Source organism: Aptenodytes patagonicus, chromosome 27 (assembly GCF_965638725.1).
Source record: "Aptenodytes patagonicus chromosome 27, bAptPat1.pri.cur, whole genome shotgun sequence".
Classification (NCBI taxonomy): domain Eukaryota; kingdom Metazoa; phylum Chordata; class Aves; order Sphenisciformes; family Spheniscidae; genus Aptenodytes; species Aptenodytes patagonicus.
In genome coordinates, this window is record NC_134975.1 from 2,160,619 (window position 1) to 2,182,056 (window position 21,438).

General features: G+C 48.2%; 2 protein-coding genes across 2 annotated transcripts; one reads left to right on the forward strand and one right to left on the reverse strand.

Moving 5' to 3' along the window:
* Nucleotides 1-949: 949 nt before the first annotated feature.
* LOC143171478 (keratin, type II cytoskeletal cochleal) lies at nt 950-11,443 on the forward strand. Its single transcript, XM_076360487.1, has 9 exons — nt 950-1,871; nt 2,652-2,860; nt 5,419-5,479; nt 5,988-6,083; nt 6,857-7,021; nt 7,163-7,288; nt 8,538-8,758; nt 9,291-9,325; nt 10,137-11,443. The coding sequence occupies exons 1-9, from the start codon at nt 1,473-1,475 to the stop codon at nt 10,322-10,324; spliced, it is 1,500 nt and encodes a 499-aa protein (XP_076216602.1). The 5' UTR covers nt 950-1,472; the 3' UTR covers nt 10,325-11,443.
* Nucleotides 11,444-16,842: 5,399 nt separating this feature from the next.
* Nucleotides 16,843-20,894, reverse strand: LOC143171345 (keratin, type II cytoskeletal cochleal-like). The gene is made up of 9 exons (XM_076360273.1): nt 20,442-20,894; nt 19,724-19,932; nt 19,162-19,222; nt 18,801-18,896; nt 18,380-18,544; nt 18,099-18,224; nt 17,486-17,706; nt 17,155-17,189; nt 16,843-17,054 (listed from the first exon to the last, which is right to left on the reverse strand). The coding sequence occupies exons 1-9, from the start codon at nt 20,892-20,894 to the stop codon at nt 16,843-16,845; spliced, it is 1,578 nt and encodes a 525-aa protein (XP_076216388.1).
* Nucleotides 20,895-21,438: the final 544 nt, after the last annotated feature.

Below are 21,438 nucleotides of genomic sequence, written 5' to 3' on the forward strand. Positions count from 1 at the left end.
AAATCACACTTTCAGATTCAATCCCTGTCTTCTCAAGACAACGCAGAGGAGTTGTGAGAGAGTGGCCTGTCTCTCTCTGTGAACTCGGAAGGACCTGGAGCTATGTAAAGCAGCTGGAGACTTCTGCCTCATTGCTAGCTATGTACAGATGAAATGAACCCTAGCCCGTCCAAACCAGCCATCAGGTCAAGTATAGCTGGGTGTGTGTAACACATGAGTTTGCTTTACACTCAATGGGTTATTTTTTTTATTGCTGGTGGAAGCTGAGCCAGCTTGCAGGGCAGGGAGGAATCTTGCCTCGTATGTCTCTGTCTGGCTCGATCTCCCCCTTTCTCTCCTTCAAAAAGAGAATTTCCTTTTAGTAGCTGGGATCTGCAGCCAACTTGCATTCTTCCCGCAGAGAAGGAAGTACATAGTTTTAATAGGCTGTGGCCAGAATATGTAGCCAGCGCTATCTTGCTGTCCTGATGAGGGGAAGAGCTGAAGGGTGACACATTCAGGCCAGACTTTGAAATCTCATGGAGGGGAGGATTTATGACCTGATTGATAGTAAAGAGGTCTGTCCCTTCAAGGCTATGTGAAAATGCAGAAAGCCCATAAAACTAATTTTTGTCTCTGCCTCTTCTGCATAGGAGCCCAGAAATTTAAGCAGAAACCTGTCCTGTCTCCTTTTGAGCATGGACTGCCACGTTGGGTATTTCCACATGCAGGGTGCAGCCCACTTAAGCCAACTTTATTTTAGCGCTAGCAGGAGAGAGAAAGCAAAACCATGATGTCTAAGAATAGCTGCGGCATCTCTCTTCTGCTGCCCTCATTCCCCTGCATGGCACAGACCCGCTGGGTGCTGCTGGCAGAGTACAGTATGTGTGTCCAAGGCTGCAGCTGGCTTTGGTTTATATTAAACTAGGCTGGACCTGGCACTAAGCTGAGGCCCCTTATCTCCTTTCTCCTGTTGCACAGGGGAGCTACCTGCTCTGCAACAGAGTTAAAAATCAGTGCATATTCCCCCTCTTCTCATTTCAACATCCATTTAGGCAAGCGGAGAGGAATGGAGAAGCCTTGAGGAAATGGGGATCGGACCTGTCTTGTTGTAACTGTCTGCCAAGGGACCCCTGAAGAGCCCGTGTTTCACGTCCCTTGGCTGCACATGTGGCAGAGGCAAAGGGAAGTGCAGAACAAAGCCAGGTCTGAGCACTGGGGACACGGTGCCAGGTGTGTCCTGTCCCTTCCCTGGCCCTTCCCTTCTTGCCTGCTCGAATTCAGCAGGTTGACGGAGGGTGGGAAGGCAGTCAGGCACACCCAGCTCTCCGAGGCAGTAAAATGATCCCTCTTTTGCCCTTGGGCCAAGCCCAGCTTTTCTAACGGATAAAAGGAGAAGCAGTCAGGAGAACTCGCTCACTTCCCTGGTCTCCAGCACAGCTTCCCTGAGCTTTTGAAGGGTGGGGGATACTGAAAACACCCTTGGAGCAGCCATGTCCCGATCTGTGAGTTTCAGCTCTCGTTCTGCAGCCGTCCCAGGGATCAGCCAAGTGCGGGTCAGCACCGTCTCCTCGACCCGTGGACTAGGAGGAGGTGCCGGCTTAGGCAGGGCAGGTGGCTTTGGCAGCTCCAGCCTCTACAACCTCGGCTCCACCAACAAGCGGATCTCCCTTGGAGGTGGCAGCTCCTACAGCGTTCGCTCTGGATACGGCTATGGAGGCATGGGATTCGGTGGGGCGCCCAGCCCTGGGGGCATTCAGGAGGTCACCATCAACCAGAGCCTCCTGACACCCCTGAATCTGGAGATTGACCCCAATATCCAGCGGGTGCGCAAGGAGGAGAAGGAGCAAATCAAGACGCTCAACAACAGATTCGCCTCCTTCATTGACAAGGTGAGGTGTTGGAAAGACTGATAGCTCTGTGGACACTGCTTAAAAGCAGGTCTGACCCAAAGCTCACTTAACCCAGTGGGGAATTCACAAATGGGCTTGGGATCAGGTTCTCAAGAGCATGGTGTGATTTGCCTACTGCAATCCAATAACTCTTATTAAAGCCCTGCTTGCATTGCCATCAGTAAAGGGTTTTGCCCTGCTTAGGCCAGCTTTGTACCCCCTTTATTTAGCTGGTATTGCCCATAATGTGGGTGCAGGCTTTAAAGATCAAATCTGCACTCAAGCACATCACCACCAAATTCAGGGAGGAGAGGGCCTCTTGGAGAGGAATCGTCCCAGTAGAACAGATCTTGACGTAAGATAGAGCTTGCTGTGTTTGTTTGCACTGCCCTGTACATCTGTTGCTTTACTGTCTTGCACTGATTGATCCTATGTCCTCTGTAAACTTCAACTCTGGCATCCTCAAAATGCAAGGAATCCAGACCTGGAGTTTGAGTAATTGGCTGACTTTGAGGTCTGTGGATGGCTTCTGTTAAGTGTCAGGCAAGCAGAATCTGCTTATCTTTAATTCATACAAAGCCTTAAAGTCATAAGCCAAGCCCCAGAGTAGCAGTGCTCCCTCCTGGTCTTTATCACCCTCCAGAGTTTAGGTGCTTCCTATGAGCAGTCTAAATTCTTCAGATACCATCTGCAGCCTGTCCTTCCCCCAGGATCCAAACTCTGTAGTGTCAGTCCCTGCTTCTTCTCACTGTCACAAATGACCCCTTGGTTGCTTTCCAGGTCCGGTTCCTGGAGCAGCAAAACAAAATGCTGGAGACCAAATGGAACCTCCTCCAGGACCAGAAGGCTGCCCGGAGTAACATTGCTCCCATGTTTGAGACATACATCAATAACCTGCGACGTCAGCTGGATGGGTTGTTGAATGACAAAGGGCGTTTGGAGGGTGAACTGAAGAACATGGAGGATCTTGTTGAGGATTTCAAGACCAAGTAACGTATAATCTTCCCATCTAATGGTGTAGTTGAGCTGGCAGGTTGGTCAGTAGATTGGCAGAGATGTCCCCAGCTTTTCTGCTAGGGAGGGAGATTTTTTTCCAGCCATGAGTTAGGTGTCTAGTCCAGGGAAGTTGCCTGGATTCTTCATGCCTGGATCGCTCGTTGTTCCTGGCACCTTGTTCCCACATGTCTGCAGTGGCTCCATCCTCTTGGCTTTACTTTGGGGCCTCCTCAGGGATGGCTTCATACTTTGGGTTGGATGTGCCCGTTCAGGTCCGTAGGAACCCCTTGGGAGCTCAGCAGGTTGGCAGCCGGTGGGTGAAGTGCTGCTTGTTTTGTGGGTAGCTAATGGAGCAGGTGACCTGCAATTTTTAAGCTACTTTTCAGTCCAAATCGTGTCACCTGGGAGGTGTCCCATGAAGAAAGTAGCCTTTGTCCCAGCCTGTGCCCAAACCAGCTGTACAGGGGAATGCCTTTAATAAAAAAAAAAAAAAAAAAGAAAGAAAAGAGGGAGCTGGCAAACTGGATCAAGCAGGAACTGAAAACAAACAGATCTGATAATCCCCAGGGTGTGTTTAGGGAAAGTCAATAGCTAGTGATTCCCAAGGAGGTGCATGGGAATGATGTTTCCCCCAACCCTGCTCGGTTATTTCTACTCTGTGCTCATCCACAGTTGTACTTTGCATCTCTGCAAGGCAGCAGCGAGGAGCTGGTTTGCACCCAGAGGAATTATAGCCCTAATTTTAGTTGCATGTCACATGAATGCAAGGTGCACAGGTGCATATTTATTCCTCCAGCTTACAGGTCCGTGTAAAACCAAACCCTATATGTGCTAAGAGAAGGGAAACAGGAATTAGGAGCCTAAGATGCTAGTGCAGCAGAGGGAGTGAGGATGTAGTAACTGGAGTTCAGAACCTGCTTCTCCCCGTTTGTATAAAGAAAATCTCATCTTCTAAGTAGAATACCTAAAACATGACTAGCTCTTTATGTGTCTGTTGCCTCGTTTTCATATGTCCAATTTACACAGTAATTCTCAGTTAACATCTGGGGTAGGGGAGGACATTTATATGCATGAGGCTCCAGGGGATGAGATTCGGTCCCGTATTCAGTAACTGCATTGACTAAGGGTGTGGTTCAAAGTAAGCAAGGGTAGGAGCAGGTTGTGTTCCCGCTGTCCATGTGGCTTGGTGCAGGGCGTGCCAAGGTGTGATAGTGCACTGGGCTTCCCGAGGCGCCTCGCGAGTTAATGGAGAATATCGAATGATTTGTCAGTTCATTGACCAGCTTGGTGGAGCTTCCCCCAGGAAATGAGGAATTTGACAAACCGTTATAGAATAATTCAGTCTTTTTACGTATCTCTTATTATCCATTCTGCACTGCAGGCTGAGCTTACGCAGCACAATCATGTAGTTCCCAGGTCATATATTACCCTGCAATAGCAACAGATGCAGTTCATTGACTTTGAAAGGGACAATGTCCATTTATGCCAGTGTGGATGGGCAAGCTTCCAGTTTGGAGCAGAAGGGGAGGAGCATGAAGGCTGTTGAAAGGCTCACGCTTTGGAAGGCAAATTACAGCGCTAGCCACGCAGGGACTGTGTAAACAGAGCAGTGTTCTAATTTAGGCAACAGCAATTCCAAAACAGCAGAGAAAGTGGTTCCTGCTCTGTTCCTTGGATGACTTTCAGGATTCATATAGCAGATTCTTGCTGTTTGTTTCAGCAGGTTGGCTTAGTAGAATGGTGTAAGGCAGGCTCTGAGATCCAGGCTTGCAAGTGGTACAAATCAGTGAACTCCCATAAAGTCAATGGAGCATGATTTTTATCTGCTGAGGATCTAGCTCATTACATCTAAAGGCGAACACCTAAGGAAGGGATGTAGCCAATATTAGAAGATTGTGTGACTTTGAAGCATAGCCACTTTGTGCAGAATGAGAATAATTATACTAAGCTCTTACCAGGACAGTGGCATGTGATTGACACCTGCAAAATGTTCTCAAATGTCTGTAATAAGGAAGTGCACAGTGAAAGTAGCATTAGCAGGTGCTTTGATCAGCACAGAGGAATTTGTTGAATCTGCTTGCATCTCTTCCACATTTGTATTTGCTCTCTCAATGGGCAAGTGAAAAAGCTGAGAGCCTCAGGACATAGACTGCCATCCTGCAGCTGTCCATGACTGAGGATAAGGAGCAGAAATCTTCTTAAGTGCAGTGAATTTTGATGAATGTGGGAAAGCATGGGTGAGAAATGCTTTCCAGGTTAGTGGTCATGGCGGTGTGGACCAGAACAGCTTTCAGGCATCAGCTCATCCAAACAGTACCCTGGAACTGTGGCATACAGCTGGTACCTCTTGTGCAAATAATACACATGCCGCAGTGGTACAGCAAACCTCTGCCTGTGGCTGGCTTGCTTGGGGAAGTCATAGGTTTTGCCGAGGTGGTTCACAAAGAGAGAAATGGAGGGAGAGAGAAGGGAATCGGCGTAACTCTTCACTGTGACAGTTTTTCCTTTTACCCAGGCTCTAACTTCACACCAATCCCTTTTTTTCTGGCAGATATGAAGATGAAATCAACAAGCGCACGGCAGCAGAGAACGAATTTGTGGTGCTCAAGAAGGTGTGTGCCATGGATATTAGCTGAGACTGATCATATATGTTTGCAGCCCTTCTCCCCCTTTTGCCCCTACATTGTCTTTGCTACAGGTGTGCCTAGAGACCTGCAGGTGAAGAATTACAGCTCTCATTTCTGGCTAAAGGCTGCCTCAGTGTAGGCACTGAAGTCTCTGTAGGAAGCTGGGAAGGGGTGCCAGATCCCATGGATATCATAGATTATGGCTATATCTTTCTTTAGGACATTTCCTAAGGCCTCCCTTGACTGTCCAAACTGACAGTGGACTTGCAAACACAGGTCCTGCCCTACAGAACATATGGGACCCTGCACATCAGCAATATTTAGAACACTGGTAGATAATTTTTAGGACATAGTGGGTCATTGGGCAGGTGGACATGGAGACCAGACAGCTTGGGAAACTTGATGGGCTCATGGCTGCTTTTGAAGCCATCAAAGGCTGGGTGGACTTAGTCATCAAAGTTATGGCAATCTCAATGGATTATCACTTTTTTAGGATGTGGATGCTGCCTACATGAACAAAGTGGAGCTGGAGGCCAAGGTGGATGCACTGACAGATGAGATTAACTTCCTGAGGTCTCTTTATGAAGCGGTAAGGTCCTTTCTGCTTCTTGTGGCTGCTGCAGTGTAGCACCACCAGTGGGTGAAGAACAGCAAACGGTGACTGAGAAAATTAATGTGCTGTTTCTAGAGACAAGAAAGGTGATGGAGACATGGAGTCTTCCCTTGCATAAGCAGAAATAAGCCTGCAAGTAAAGTGCACATCCTGTGAATTGTCACAGATTTCTCCCTATCTGGGATGTGAGATGGATTTATTGCAAACATAGCCAGGACATGCATTATTTTTTTGATGCTGTTAGTGTGAAAACAAGGAAAACCAGTGTATTATAGCCAGTGCTGTAGTACTGGTGTGTGTTTGTGTGCTGTGTGAGAGAAAGAAAGGAAAGCTCCTTGTCCCAGATGCCTTTATCTTACCCATTATTTGCAAGATAAGATTTTGATTGAACTGGACACGTAGCACCCTTGGGTGAGGTGGTAGAATTTGGCCCTTGCTTTGTTGTGAAGCTGATACTCAAGCTTCTTGGACTAGCATTTCATGCTGGTTTCTTATCTTAGGAGTGGGGTAAACTAACCTTGCTGTCAAAATGTGGGTGATAAGTAGCTCCACTTCTGCTGTTGCTTGTTACTTTGTGCTTTGCAAGGTTGATGTGATTCAGTTGGTTTCCTTCTAATTAATGAATGTTTTGATGGAATTCTTCTTACCCGTCTCCCTTTCCCTTCTCAGATTCTCTCTTTAATTGGCTTCCAAATGAGAGGCCCTTAAAAGTCAGTGATTAATGGTATTGTTTCCAATGCAACTGGCAGGAACTTCATGAGCTGCAGGCCCAGATCTCTGACACCTCTGTGGTGCTGTCTATGGATAACAGTCGAAACCTGGACCTGGACAGCATCATTGCAGAGGTCAAAGCACAGTATGAGGAGATTGCCAACAGAAGCCGGGCGGAGGCCGAGTCCTGGTACCAAAACAAGGTGAGTTATGGGAGGGATAAAGGCAGTTACAGCTTCTGTTAGTACATGTATCCTGTGTGTCGTGAGTGGGAGAGCTTTTAGCCGGCTAATTGAATGCCAGCCTGACTCCATCTTTTTCTCTTATGTTGTTTTATGTCACAGTATGAGGCACTGCAGGTCACTGCTGGGAAACACGGAGATGACCTGCGCAACACGAAGAATGAGATCTCAGAGATAAACCGCATGATCCAGAGACTGCAGGGTGAAATTGAAAATGCAAAGGCCCAGGTGAGGAGCTGCCCTTGTTCTCCTGCTGCAGAGCAGTGGATTTAGCAGCAACAAGCGTGCCAGGGATCTGGGTGTAACACAATATCTGTAGAAGCAGTTTGGGGGTGGCTGCAATGCTCACCTCAAAAGATGTCAGTTCGGCCGGAGGGAGAAACTGTGTTGTAAGCAATCTAATGCTGAGAGGCAGCTGAACTATAGGTGAGAACAAGTCCGCCAGTGACCTGGGAGCACAGAAGGGGAGTGATGCAGAGCCGTTTCCAAACGGCAAGGCTGCATGTGGCCTCTCTCCCAGCCACACGCATTCCTTGTACCCTCTTGCTTCTGGGATCTTTGTCCACTCCCTTTTTGCAGAAGGGAGGACCATGTTTGGGCACATAAAAGAATTTTTCAGCTGTATGGGAGTTCTGTTTGCTTTCTCCCCGGGGCTGTTATCACTTTATCAAACAGCTGGTGAAAGCTAGACCAGTGAGTGGTTCAGACCATGTTCGGGGCTGAAAACTGGCTGTGAATAACCAGGGTGCACAAAGCTGGAGATAAGCCATTGTGATTCATCCATTTGTGTTTATTTGGTTTCAGGGCAGGGAGGCTTCAACACACACTTAGAAGCAAAGAGCTGACCCAGTGCAGCTCCCTTGAATAATGAATGAGAGTATAAAGTATGTGTGTTCATTGTGAGCCCTTCCTGCCAACCATGGGGCTTTTTTGGAGGTGCAGGGGGCACAGTTGAGGGTGCATTAGACTGCCAGCTTGATGTGGCCCCTTGATGCTTTTGGGGTAGGTCTGCATTGTTTGTTAACTGCAGGTCTGCTTGAGTCCACGCTTGCCTCACATCAAAGTTTGCTGGAGACCAGCTGGCTCTGAACAAGCTCTGGGGCATAATAGGAGAGAAAACCTGAGCTTGCATTAACCCTAAGTGTTGCGCTCTTGTGTGCGGTGTGGGAGGGCTGAGAAGCTGAGGATCACCTGAAGAAAGTCTTCCAAAATGTAGCCAGTGGAGAGAAATAGGGTCTGCCTTTCAGAAGAACGTATCTTGGGATGAGATCAGCTTCCTTTGCAGGCTGATGTCCATCCAGTGCCCAAAAAATCATGTAGGCATGAACTTCTAGGGATCTAAGTTGAGCAGATGGCTCCGGGGCTCTGCAGATACACAGAGACGGTCTGGCCAGTAGATGTCAGAAGTCCATGGGCAGTAGTGTTTTCCACCAAGGAGGTGAGATGCCCACCAATGTACCCTGCTCCATCCCTGCAGCGTGCCAAGCTGGAGGCAGCCATTGCTGAAGCCGAGGAACGTGGTGAGTTGGCTGTCAAAGATGCCAAGGCAAAGCTGGAGGAGCTGGAGGCAGCTCTGCAGAAGGCGAAGCAGGACATGGCCCGGCAGCTCCGTGAGTACCAGGAGCTCATGAACGTCAAGCTGGCCCTGGACATTGAGATCGCGACCTACAGGAAGCTGCTGGAGGGCGAGGAGAGCAGGTGGGTGTAACCTGTGGGTTTTACGTGAGGAAGGGTCCAGCCCTTTGTTCCCATTGCTTGGGGACATTGTGAGGACCCAATTCCAATTTCTGCAAGGAAACACAGAAGAGAAAACCTTGCATTTTAAACTGATTTTTGATCCTAAAAATGCTTTGGCTGAAGAGCCAAACTGGCAAGTTCTGGGGAAAATTTGATACTTTTGGTGAAAATATGCAAAGAAGAAAAAAGTTGTTTTCCATCATATGTTTGAAGCTGTGGCAGAAAATTTCCAAGTGGCTCAAATCCCCATGGAATTAGGACAGAGCTTCTGTGCTCTTTCAGCCTCCTGCCAGGTGATAACAGAGCTTGTAAATGTAGGGCCAGAACAAAGCGCTGGATGGCACACTTATCTTGTCTGAATTATTTACAACAGCAGTAATAACTCACTGCCATTGTCTTCATCCTCAGCGCTGAGGCCCTGAGGGAACACTGAGTAATGCAGAGTCTAACCTGTCCTCTTCCTTTTTGCCTTTGTGTTTTTCTTCTCCAATAGGTTGGCTGGTGATGGAGTTGGCAACGTCAACATCTGTGAGTTGATTTTATAATTTATTATATTTACACATAGCCATATGCCTATTGAAAATGCAGGTGGGGACCAGCTGGGTCTGCGTGCAGGAGCCTCATAGTGCCCTGCCTTATCTTCTGCAACCCAGTTAGCCCCCTTCTTAAATGGGAGCCCCCCGAGACAGAAGTTATTAGTGCTTTTGGCTCCATGGCAGACTTCAGCTCTAACTCATCTGTATGAAATTTAGCTTGGGGGAATATTGATCTTTCTTTCCTCCCATGTTTGTATGGAGAAAAATGTACTAATGAGAAAAGGCATTGCCTGGATTGGAAGTTAGTGCAAAGGTGACGTTAGAGGGTGTCTTTCCAGCTTGGGAAGCATTGTGTACTGACCTTGCCTGGACATTGGACAGATGCTGGTGTCTCAGAGACGCTGTGTACAGCTCTAAACCGGTGGCTCTACTTTTCATCCACTTAATTGCCACTGATAGCTGGTGAACCACGTGCCCACAGCCTCTTTGGTGCACCAAGAGATGAGCTGAATGTGTTTATGATACGGGGTTCTCCATGCTGCAGGGGGTCCTGAGCCAGACTGAGTGATAGAGAAGGAAATGGGCTGCTCAACCCTCACATGCGTCTGGCTTAGCGCAGAGAATAAATGCTCTGGGCCAAAATGTAATGAGAGATTAGTATCCTGGGCCCTGTGTTTTGCAGGAGATCGTAGAGAGTTTTCATCTGGTTGCTGCAATTTAAAAATGCCCTTTTTGTGAGGGTGCCAAACTGGGTTCGAAGTTCCCTGGTGCTCACGTTTGGTTTGCTTCTCTCTGTGCCATAGCCATGGTCAGCTCCGGTGGTGGAGGTGGCTATGCCAGTTCCAGTGGATTTCTGGGAGGAGGAATCGGAGGAGGCCTTAGCCTGGGAGCAGGCATGGGCAGCGGGGCGCTCGGCTTCTCCTCTGGGGGTGGCTCCAAATCCTACACCGTCACCACAACCTCGTCCAGCAGGAGAAGCTTCAGGAAGTAACTACAGGAACGGACATCAGCAGTACCCATTACCTGGGAGGAGGGAAACCATAGAAAGAAAAGTTTTGTTGCCTTTTATGGGACAAATTGGCTGGAAAATTTCTGCAGTGATGAATGAATTGGAATAAAATATACCAGAGTACCTGACCCTGCCACGTCACGCTTAAGGCTTGATCCTGCACTGTTGAACTCGGTGGGAACCATTCCACTGAGAGCAGGTTCAAGCCAGTAGGGTGAAATTTATCCAGTGAAGTGGGCAGTATAACGCTTTTGTTACTGATGTGCTTGGTAGCCCCTGCTCAGGGCTGGATTTCACCCTTTGAAGGGCAAAGCAATCATTTGAGTGGCAAGCTATTCCACATTTCTGTTGTGGTTTTGCAAAAGACACCAGAAGATTATCTCCCTCTTAATATGATTTGGAAGACTTTATTCCCTTAGGCTCCTCAGAAAATGCCAACCCTTGTTAAAATTTCAGTCTGGGTTTGTTTTCTTAAAGTATATCAAGAAGAAAACAGTGAAACTGTTTTGTGTTTCTCTTTATTTTCTTTGGAAATGGGCTCAGAAATGGAATTCAACAATACTACTCTGAGTGAAGCTGATTTCTTACCGAAGGCAATGCAGACAGATTTACTTTCAGGTTCTTTATAGCGAAGTAACTCATAAACAAGCTCCCCCACCCATTCCCTCTCCTTAGAAGAAGCCCAAAGCTTAAGGGATATGAAGTTGCTTAAAATTATAAGTAGCACACTAAAATGGGAGATAACAGTCCCCATCCTTGGATGTCTCTGTTTACCACCCTGTATTTCAAAGTGTATCTAGTGATATCTGCTGTCTTTACTACAGCTAGGGAAAAAGCGTGTTTTGTTGATGCATCATTACAATAACTACTTGTTCCTGCTAAAATGTGTCTTCAACTTAAACATGCCAGGGAAAATAGTTAGGTTGTTACTGCAGTAGGAAGAATTGTTAGCTAAATAACTCAAAGAAACTGCACAGAATTGTTGTATTGCATACTCAGCCATGTCTTAGCAGTGTATCTTTGGTTGACGTTTTATGCCTTTGTGGTCTGAGACCTTGTCATGAGGCCATTAATAAAGTTTCCCTATTGCGTGCTTCTTCAGTCCCAGCTGCGTTCCTTGTCTGTGCTGCCCTGGATGCTCAGGAGCTCTGGAAAACATCCAATGTTCTCACCTTCCTCCTGTCTCCAGAGCCTGCTCCTGGCTGTGTCCCCTGGAGCAGTGCCACACTGTGGTCAGGGTCGGGATTTAGGGTTTGCTGCCTGCACAGTCTTTCATTCCTGGGTGAATTTTACCTGCCTGCTCTGCACCAAGTCTGGGCGGTGGGATGATGGGACTGGTTTTGTTCAAGCACTTGGCTTCAGCCCAGCCCCTGATCAGGACTGAAACTGTCTGAGACCAATCTGTCTCTGAGCACCATCTTCCTCTGATGAGCTGAGAGAAGCTAAACATTGGAGGTTGCCAAACATCCCTCTTGCAGATGGCCAAAGCTTGGAGAGGTGAATCTGGGCCTTGCTGCATGAGGACAACTCATTCCTGCTCCTTTTGGGGCAGCGCGGGGTGAGAAAGGCTATCCCCAGGGTGATTTGTGCTTGCTCCCACCCCTCTCGTAGGGCCACGATGCAGACGCATGGTGTGCCCTCGCTGGAGCTACTGTTGCAGAAGGCATCACCCCAGTGGAAATGGGGCCAGGCAGAGATTTTGTAGTCACTGAGAAAAGCTGTTTCCTCCAGGATGAGGATGGTGATGAGGTTGCCAGGGCCTTGAATGATGCTTTATCCACCTGCGCACTACCTGGACCCCGTCGCTCCAGTGCCCAACACAGCCCGGCACCTCATGACTGAGCAAGCGCAGTGCTGAGCCTGTGTGTGGTTTTCCTACACGCGCAGCACTAATGGCAGGGAGGGGAGGAATCCAGGGTGCCCAGCAGAGCCATGTTATCAGCGGCCCAGCACACCCAGCTCACAGCTTTTATATCATAGCCAAAAAATCGAAATAAAAAAAATCCCCTGAAGTTAATTGAAACGAAGAGCTCAAAGACAGACATTGCCCAGATGTTTTTGGCAGGGGGTGCCAAAGTTTGCTGTCATTTGCGTGGCTTTGTGATACTTAGTGAGGAGTTGTGGATCTCTCTTAGCCTTACAAGAGATTAGCAGGGTTCCATCGCTGCTCCTTGAATTTTTGGGTATCAGGCTTGCAGCACTGCCCTGGGAAAGGGGCACATACAGTCTGTGTGGCTGCAGCTTTTCCCCATTCGCAGAACAACATAAGCTGCATAATGGTGCTGGGGAAAAGGGGATCTGCAGGCTTTGGGAAACACTGTGAAGTATCTTTGTGAGTCCGTGGAGATGGATGCACTTTGTGCTTTGTGCTCATTCTTTGGATCCGGTCTTGGCTCAGTCTGGGGTCATAAGTGGAGCTGGTTGAAATTTAATCTCTCTGCTTCAGAGGGGATGCTGATATGAAGGCAAAGTGCCCTGAATTAGCGTAAAAGCAGAGTGTCTTATTGACTGCAATTTCTGCAAGTTGGATTCAGGAGAAATAATTCAGCTTCAGAAGCAGCTTTGCAACAGGGGAGATTTTTGTACCTCTAGAGAAGGGAGGCAGACGTGACCCAGAGAAACCCAGCACCCACCCACTCCAGAGCCTTCCACCACAGAGCGCTGCCGCTGCCAGACTGAGCAGCGTGTGAGGGGCCTTCTGTGCTGACGCTCGCTCCTCGGCAGACAGAGCCATCACCCAGCTCTTGATGCTTGGGCTGAGTCTCCTAGGTGCCAGACTTTGCCTCCCACTGCTTGTCTGAACGGCAGCTGAGCTTCCCGTGCTGGTGGGCAGGATGTCACTGCTGGAGAGAATAGAGGCAAAAAAGGATGGTGATGGGAGCAAGCAGGTCTCAGAGGTATTAAAAGACAGAAAAAGCCATCAAACGATCCGCAAAGCAGTATTTTTTGGCCTCCCTGTTTTGCAGCAGTGACGAAGAAGAATAACAAGCATCTGAAATGTGGATAAAATCATACACAGACAAGGGATGTTCATGTTGGTGCGGGGCCGGGAACGTGCCTGGTCTGGACATCGGGGTGACCTGGCAAGCTGCTGTGGTTCATGGAGGAGCCGTGAATTTGGGCTCAAAGAATTTAGGGAAAGCTGGAGGACGTTTAGCTTTGCAAATGTGAGTTGAGGGAAAGATGGAGCCCAGTAGAGAGCAAAGACAATTGCAGAGGGCAATTCCTCCTCAAATAGGCAAGTCCTTTGACCCGTCTGGTGACACCTCAGGGACACTATTCTGTTCATGCTTTGGGGCAGGGTATGGCCAAGACATCCCTTCCAGCCCTGTTTTCCCTCCTGTTACGATTTAGGCAGGTAATACTACACAGTCAGGAGCACATCCATCTTTCTATACTCAGCTGTGTATTTTCAGCCTTCCACAGTACAGCTCCATAACTGTAAGTGTCGCCTTCATCACTGAAACATCTCAAAGCCCTTAGTTATTATCATGTCAGTTAAACATCTTAATGGCTCTGCCCTGGTGAAAGCATGTTAATGGCTGGGGAGGTTGCTCCATGCATGCGCTTTACTCACAGGCATTAAAGATGCCCAGCTGATTTTATCTGGGCGGTCAGTAGTATTTCCTCTTTCCAAGCCAACTGTACAAGGAAATCTTGCTGCTTCCTCAGCTCATAAAAGCAGTGAAATTGCTTTTTTTCCTTCTTACAGTGTTGCCGGTTTCCATGCAGGGATAAAGCCCAGCTATCCCTGCCAAGGCTCAGAGTGCTTCAGCTTCTGCCTCTTGCTCTCTGCAGGGTAAACTGCACAATAATTAAGTATACTTTATAATACTTATCTAAGTATACTTTATAATATATTTTTTTAATCTAATACTTTAAGCAAATACTTCTTTGAGTGTTTGTTCTATCTCTGCTTACTCCTGGCCTCTATATTTCTCCCCCCTCCTGGTGAGCTGTCCTGATTTTCTCTCTCCAGTTAAGTGCCCCAGCTGAATGATGTGTTCCTGCTGGACCATCCCTGGTGTTTCCTTCTGGGCTGCGTTGCAGAATGCGGTCGCTTCGCTCTGTCCACCTACCCCTGTGGCACTGCTATACCACCAGCTGCAAACCCTGGGATGCGAGGTTGGCCATGTGTTATTGCAATAACAGGACTGAGGTCATTGGCAACGCAGTTCTGTCCACAGATGTCAGAGTGTTTTACAAAGGAAGTAAGTTCTGTTCTTCTCTGCGGGGAAACTGAGGCAGAGGAAGGGTGAGGACTTGGATGCAACCAGGCCTGAGAAGAAGGCTGCAGGTGCTGGGGAGCTTTCTTCAGTTCCCTGGTGTTTAAGCTGCACTTGCTTCAGTTTCCATCAGTTTTTCAGTAACTACCAAGGCCAAGACCCTGCTCTGAGGTTGATTGAGATTTTCATCTTGTGTTTAAAAGGAATTAAATGGCACGAAACCAGTATGGGCTGGGCTGAGTCCCCAGCTCCCACTGGGCAGGGAGGAGCTAGGTGGGGGGGAGACAACTCCTATCCTGGGAAGGCTTCCACCTGGGAAGCCTGATTAGCTTGATGGGAATCCTAATTGGCTTGATGAGGTTATAAAGGGCAACACCCCATACAGTAGAGATGAAATGAGGTCCTCCAGCCTCTTGCTGGAGATGGTGGTACTTTGTGCTCCTGCACTGGAGCAGCCACAGCCTGGGAAGAGGTATGTATTATGGGCTGGGAGCTGGGTCTGTTTTGCCTAGGGGGTTGCGGTAATGAAGCTGGGCCCTGCCAGAGAGCTGAGTGGGACCTGGTCTGGTGCCAGGATGAGAGGAAGGACAAGGGCACCCCCTTGACCATCCAGCAGGTCCTGGTGTATGGCTTTGAGGAGTTCCCAGGCAACATGAGGCAATCGGTGATGGATTTAAGGGGATTTAGCAATCAATGGTAGTAATAAAAAGTTTCAGTTAGCTTTATGCAAATTGCTAGAGCATCTTTGCTTAGTCATTGCCCTCTAAATGTTTTAGTTTGTTTGTTTTTCCTGGGGGAAAAATCATTTGGGGCTCCGCCCTGGCCTAATGAAGACATCTAACCTGGGAAGCACCTGTTTCTCGTGCCTTGCTGGCAGCCAGCTGTGTCATAAACACCTAGCATTGAGTGGAATGGATCCTGCTCCTTGTGTGCAGGTGTGAGGAAGAAGAGAGCTGTACTTCCAACTCGGTGGTGCTCTGGAGAAAGGTTATAACCCCTCTCCTTGCATAGCTGCTCATGTGCATGGACAATAGATGCATTGGGGGTTATGGGAGACCATTGAGGTGCGATGTCTGGGTTAGGAAGGAAGAGTTCCCAGCGGATAGAGGGCTTGGCCTGTGCCTGTTTTAGACCCCTGTAAGCATTGGCATTGAGATCCCGGAGCAGAGACAAGAATTAACCCTCCTTTCCCCAAATGAAGATGTCGAATGTAGGTAACTGTGCTATGTCAATTTATTGGAGTTGCAAGACTAAAACTAGGATGAAAGCTGCTGACAAAATATAAGGTCATTAGAAATCAATCCCCACTTCCTCTTTTTCTTCCCAAATAGGATTAATGTACACATACTAGCAGTTCAGTGTGCTAGGTACTGGACAACTGGGAAGGCAATTGTTGCTGGTCCCGTGCATTTAAGGTTGGGTTTGGATCCCTTGAATAAGATCACAGAGGAGCTTTGTGTCCTGGGGCCAGATACGTTGATGGATCAGTCCCTTCCATACCTGACAGTGGACTCTGGCCCCCAGACTCTTCAGTTATGACGGCATTTATGGCAACAGATGAGCCATACCATTAAAAACCCAGAAGGAAAAGGAAAGTTGAGGATCAGTTTCAAAACAACTCTTCAGTTATGACAGCATTTATGGCAACAGATGAGCCATACCATTAAAAACCCAGAAGGAAAAGGAAAGTTGAAGATCAGTTTCAAAACAGGTAATGCAAGCACATAAGCAAACTGAAATCTACCCTTTGGGGCAAATAATCAATGAAATCGATGCAGTGTGTAGGGAAACTGCAAGCTAGGCAATTTTGGGTGAGTTCTGCTTATGCTGGGGGTGTATGTGTAATCTAAAAGGCTGGCTGATAAAACTAGGTTGATCCAGGGTGGGAGATGCTAAGACAACTGGGCTGGATAAAGCTCTAATGAAAACACTCTTAGGTAGAAGGTGCCCTCTCTCACACTTCATTTTAATCCTTGAATTTGTAGGAGTGGGAAGACCAGGGAACTACACCAAAGGCACCTTGTTTTAACTGCATAATGGGAGTGATGAGGGAGATTTTAGCCCCTCTTCCTCCTAGATTCCCTAGCAGAAATAGCAAAATTCTTGACTATAGAAAAGCCCTCTTTGTTTTTTGTATCCCCATGCATGCAAAATGGGTGTGCAGCCTGGGGGAGCTGGGTGCACACGATCGGCTCTGGCCTGGCTGTTGCTGTGTGTTGGCAGAAAGGCGTGCGTGTTGCTTTGTTTCCAGCCTTGCCATTTATCTACAGCTCTTTACATGTTGCTCCTGGCTGACTTGCTCATGGACACCACCTTCATGTGGGAGCCTCTCATGCTCCTGCTGCTAACACCATCACTGCAGCTCACTGCTGTGCCGCAGACCCCCACACTGCTGGTCCAGCATGCGCTTTTGTTGGCTGATGCACGGGCACTTGCAAAGCCAGGCTCTGGGCCATAGGTGGGACCTCCCTGCGAATGGCAGACAGCTGCAAAAGGCAGAGCAAAACTGAGTTTCAGCTTAGGGAATTCCCTGGAGAAAAGGCAGAAGATGCCCGAGTTTGGTAGAAGGTGAATACTCCAACTTACGGATGTTGACAGGGAAGCCTTCTTCTGCACAGAGCCTGTAGAGAATGGGAAAAGGTTGCACATTATCAATCCATCTTCAAGTGCAAAGCCCTTTAGCCTCAAATGTGAGCCTGACCCTCTCTAGCCTGTCTCTCACTGTTTGGAGGCAGTAGGACTGGCTGTTTGGGTGGGTTTGCACTGGTGGAAGTCTGTTAGGACTGATGGGAAGAACTGATCTGCATCAGGACCGCGTAGATGACTTGTGGCATGGCAGCTCCAAAACAGCACCGGCCAGTTGTTTTTCCTTTCAACACATGCGTCTAAAGTAGCCCTGCTATGGTCTGTCACCCACCTGCTCTCCTCTCCTTCCAACAGCTTCCTGTAGGTGATGATCTCGATGTCCAGGGCCAGCTTGACATTCATGACCTCCTGGTACTTGTGGAGCTGCTGGGCAAGGTCTGCCTTGGTCTGCTGCAGGGCTGTCTCCAGCTCAGAGAGTTTGTGCTTCGCATCCTTGACGGCCATTTCCCCGTGCTGCTCAGCGTTGGCCACGGCAGCTTCCAGCCTGCTGCGCTGCAAGGAGCGAGACGCAGTCAGTCTTCGCTGTCTCTTGCTATCTTCAAATGTAATGTGTTATCAAGAGATGGGTTTAAAGTCTGGTTGTGCATTCAGCCCAGCAGTAAGATGGACATGCAGTCCCCTCTGGCAGGGGTTTGAGGGAGCTGGACATGGCAGTTTCAGTGCTCCCTCGTGTTGCTCACAGGGCATGGGATGCTATAACCGCATCTGCCTTCAGGTACTGCATGAGTTGGGCTTTAATGCAGCCCTAGTTGCAGCAGCAGAGTCCCAGCTCATGAACACCCTTTGCAAGGTGCTACAGCACCATTTAATATAGTTGTGGGAGCTTGCACGAACAGCAATTCACTCTCTGCCCTGCTGAAACAACCAGACCTGGCTGTGCTCACCTGGTCCTTGACGCTCTTGACTTCTCCGTTCAGTCTCTGGACTATCCGTGTCAGCTCAGCTGCCTTGTTTTTTGTTTCTCGCAGGCTGTCAGCATTTCTGCCTGCAGTGACTCGCAGCTCCTCAAACTAAAAAAGCCCAAAAGACATAATTGCATATCCCAAAAACACATGCTTTGAGTTAAATCAGAGCAAATCAGGAGAGTGGGGGTGTTTCTCTGTGTCTGAAGTTGGTCTGAAGAGAGAAACTGCACCCAAACCCTCTCTCTGCCAGGTTTTCTCACCTTGCTTTCATACCAGGCCTGCGCTTCTGCCCGGCTCCTGCGGGCAATGTCCTCATACTGAGCCTTGACGTCCACAGCGATGCCATCCAAGTTGAGATCTTGGCTATTGTCCATCTGCATGACCACCGAAGTATCTGAGATCTGGGCCCGCAGCTGGTGGATTTCCTGGTGGCGACATAGGGTTGAGCTGGTCAGAGAGATGCTGGTCCTGCTGTGCTCCAAGTCCAGCCCCAAGCTGGTGTGTCACCCACATAGTGCAACTCTGTCCCCCTTTGCAGTGACCAAGCAGAGATGGATTGCCGAGTCTCACCATTCACCACAAGCAATGACCACCCTGCATTACCCCCTCTTTCCCTGTCCTTCGGGATGAGCAACTTCAAAATCCAGCTGGGATGGCTAGAGCAATAGGGGGGCTTCTTACCTCTTTGTAGAACATTCTCAGGAACTCAACCTCTTCTTTCAGGCTTTCCACCTTGGCCTCCAATTCTGCTTTGTTTAAGAAAAAACAGTCCACATCCTGGAGATGCATTGGGGATAGAAGAAGGAAGTTTGTTAGCGAGAGCAGACTCAGGGCTACCCTTGGGGTGAGGGACTTTCAGTGCTGGTACCGTGACTGTGCGCCAGCTCCCAATTACACAGTTGCTGCTGATTTGAGTTCAAGCAAACCCAAGCACCGGCTCCTGCTTGTACTTGTTTTGTGTGCTGCTTTTGGGAAATAAATCATCACGTGCACCCCAAAGACCTGAACCCGGAGAGGAGAGTTCAAACAGCCCCTTGCTCACCTTCTTCAGGGCAATAAACTCGCTCTCGGTGCACGTCCGCTGGCTGCATTCGTCCTTGTACCTGTGTGGGAAAATGAGAGATTTTGAGTTCAGCGCAATTACATCTTTGTTTGGGTTTCTGCAGGCCTTCTTTCAAGAAGTGAAACTCCTAATTCTTTTCCTTCTCCCCAGACAATGTTTTGGGATGCTTTGGTCTTGTTTCATAGCCTGTGGGAAAGCAAACGTGTTTTCAGAGAGGTTTCTGCGTCTTTACAAATTTGCAGCAGAACTGTTTTCATTTGACCTCTGCAATAGCAAATAGCTGCTGAACATTTCTACATGTTAATTCCTTGAATTAACATAGAGAGAAAGAGAACCTGGAAGAGGGATGTCCTCTGTTTCCTCCATCTCTCTCTAAATTGGGACCTTATTTTGTATACTGGGATCCTGGTAGATCTCTCCATCTAACTACTAGTTCTCTGGGAACCATTTACTACCATGAAAAGATCGCGGTCTCTGCCTGTTTACAAATCTCGAACAACATTTTGAGCCCTGCACTCACATTTCTCTGTTTTTTACTTACATTTTCTTGTTGGTTTCCAAAACCTGCTGTGCTGCTTTCAGGTCTGTTTCTAACTGGGCTCTGTTGCACCCCAGTGCTTCCAGCTGCTTCTTCAAGTTACCAATATAAGCCTCTAACATGGGCATGATGGTATTCTTGCAGTGTTTTTGACCCTGCAGAAAGCTCCACTTGGTCTCCAGCACCTTGTTCTGCTGTTCCAGGAATCGAACCTGAATCCCAGAAAGCAAAATGGGAAACAAGATGAGGCTTAAGGGCTTGTGAGAGCCAGCGTCCGTGCAACAGCAGTGAAATGTGTGTTCCTGCTCTTGGTACATGTGAATGCAGTGTTTCCTAATCCAGTGTGCTTTTGTGCATAGGCTGTTTCTGGGCCACCCATGTGGAAATGCACAAAAATCTTAAGCACTTCTAGAAAGGAGAGATTTGCAATAAATTGGGGATGTGCAGAGAGGAATGGGAAGGAACTGGAAAGCTGATGAAACTGGTTTTAGCTTGTTCCTTCCCTTCAATCAGGCCTAGAGATCAGATCAATAGCACCTGTACACTGAAGCTTCCCCAGTGGCTCATAAACACCTTGGTGCTCAACTGGCACCCTTATGCAAGTTGCCCTCAATGTCTAAAATGAGTTGTCTTACAAGGATTCCATGCCCTTTCCATGCTAGACACCTCACTTGGACTCTAGTGCCTGCAAATTGGAGCTGAGGAGGCATTCCCAGCTCACCTTGTCAATGAAAGAAGCAAATTTGTTGTTGAGGGTCTTGATCTGCTCTTTCTCTTGGTACTTCACCGTTTGCATGTTGGGATCAAGTTCCAGTCTGAGTGGTTGAAGCAGTTGCTCATTGATGGTGATGGGTTTGATGGTGCGTGGCCTGGAGACTCCATGAACCCTGTAGCCAAAGCCAGCACCTCTGTAGCTGAACCCCATGCCAGCTGCACCAAAGCCATATCCATGTCTCGGAGGAGGACGTCTTCCAACAGCTATTCTGGGCCTGGAGAATGCCACACCATCAAGACTTCTGCTGCTGAAGTAACCCAAACCACAGTAGCCCATGCCACCACCCCAGTAACACAAGGCAGTGCTGAAACTACATCGGTTCCTGGGAAGAGCTGCAGAGGAAGAGCTGAAATTCCTGGCGGCATGGCCAGAGTTGGTGTTGTAGGAGCAGCAGGACATGGTTGCTGGTGGGAGAGGGACTGGTGCAGGCAATGTGCTGGGAGCAGATTCCAGGGTGCAGTTCCCTCTGACCACGGTGGAGCACCTTCTTCCTTTTATTTGCATGGAAGACGGGGCGAGGCCGCATGAAACTTCCACAAAATGTTTATGATGCAAAGAATGTGAACTACTTAGCATATATTGTGCTTACCAACAGAGAAAGCAGCAGCATATTTGCCCCATTTACCAGCAGAGAAGGCAGCAGCCTATTTGCCCCATAAAGGTTTGAAGAATGCTGTTAAGTCAGAGGGGTCATATGTAGGTCTTGTGTAATAGCAACAAAAATTAGAGGAATTGTGCTGGGTGAATTGTTTTCAGGAGGCATGGTGAAAACTGCACGTTTCCCTTTTTTATAGGTTGGACGAAGTAGAACTGAGCCTTTGAAAATGTAAAATGCTTTTCTGTCAAAGGAGATCTTTACATTTTGCTGGTACCTCAGCTTGCAAGTAAGAGTTTTGAAGGAGAATGTGATTCAACCTGCTGTTCAATAAAAACTATCAGTAAT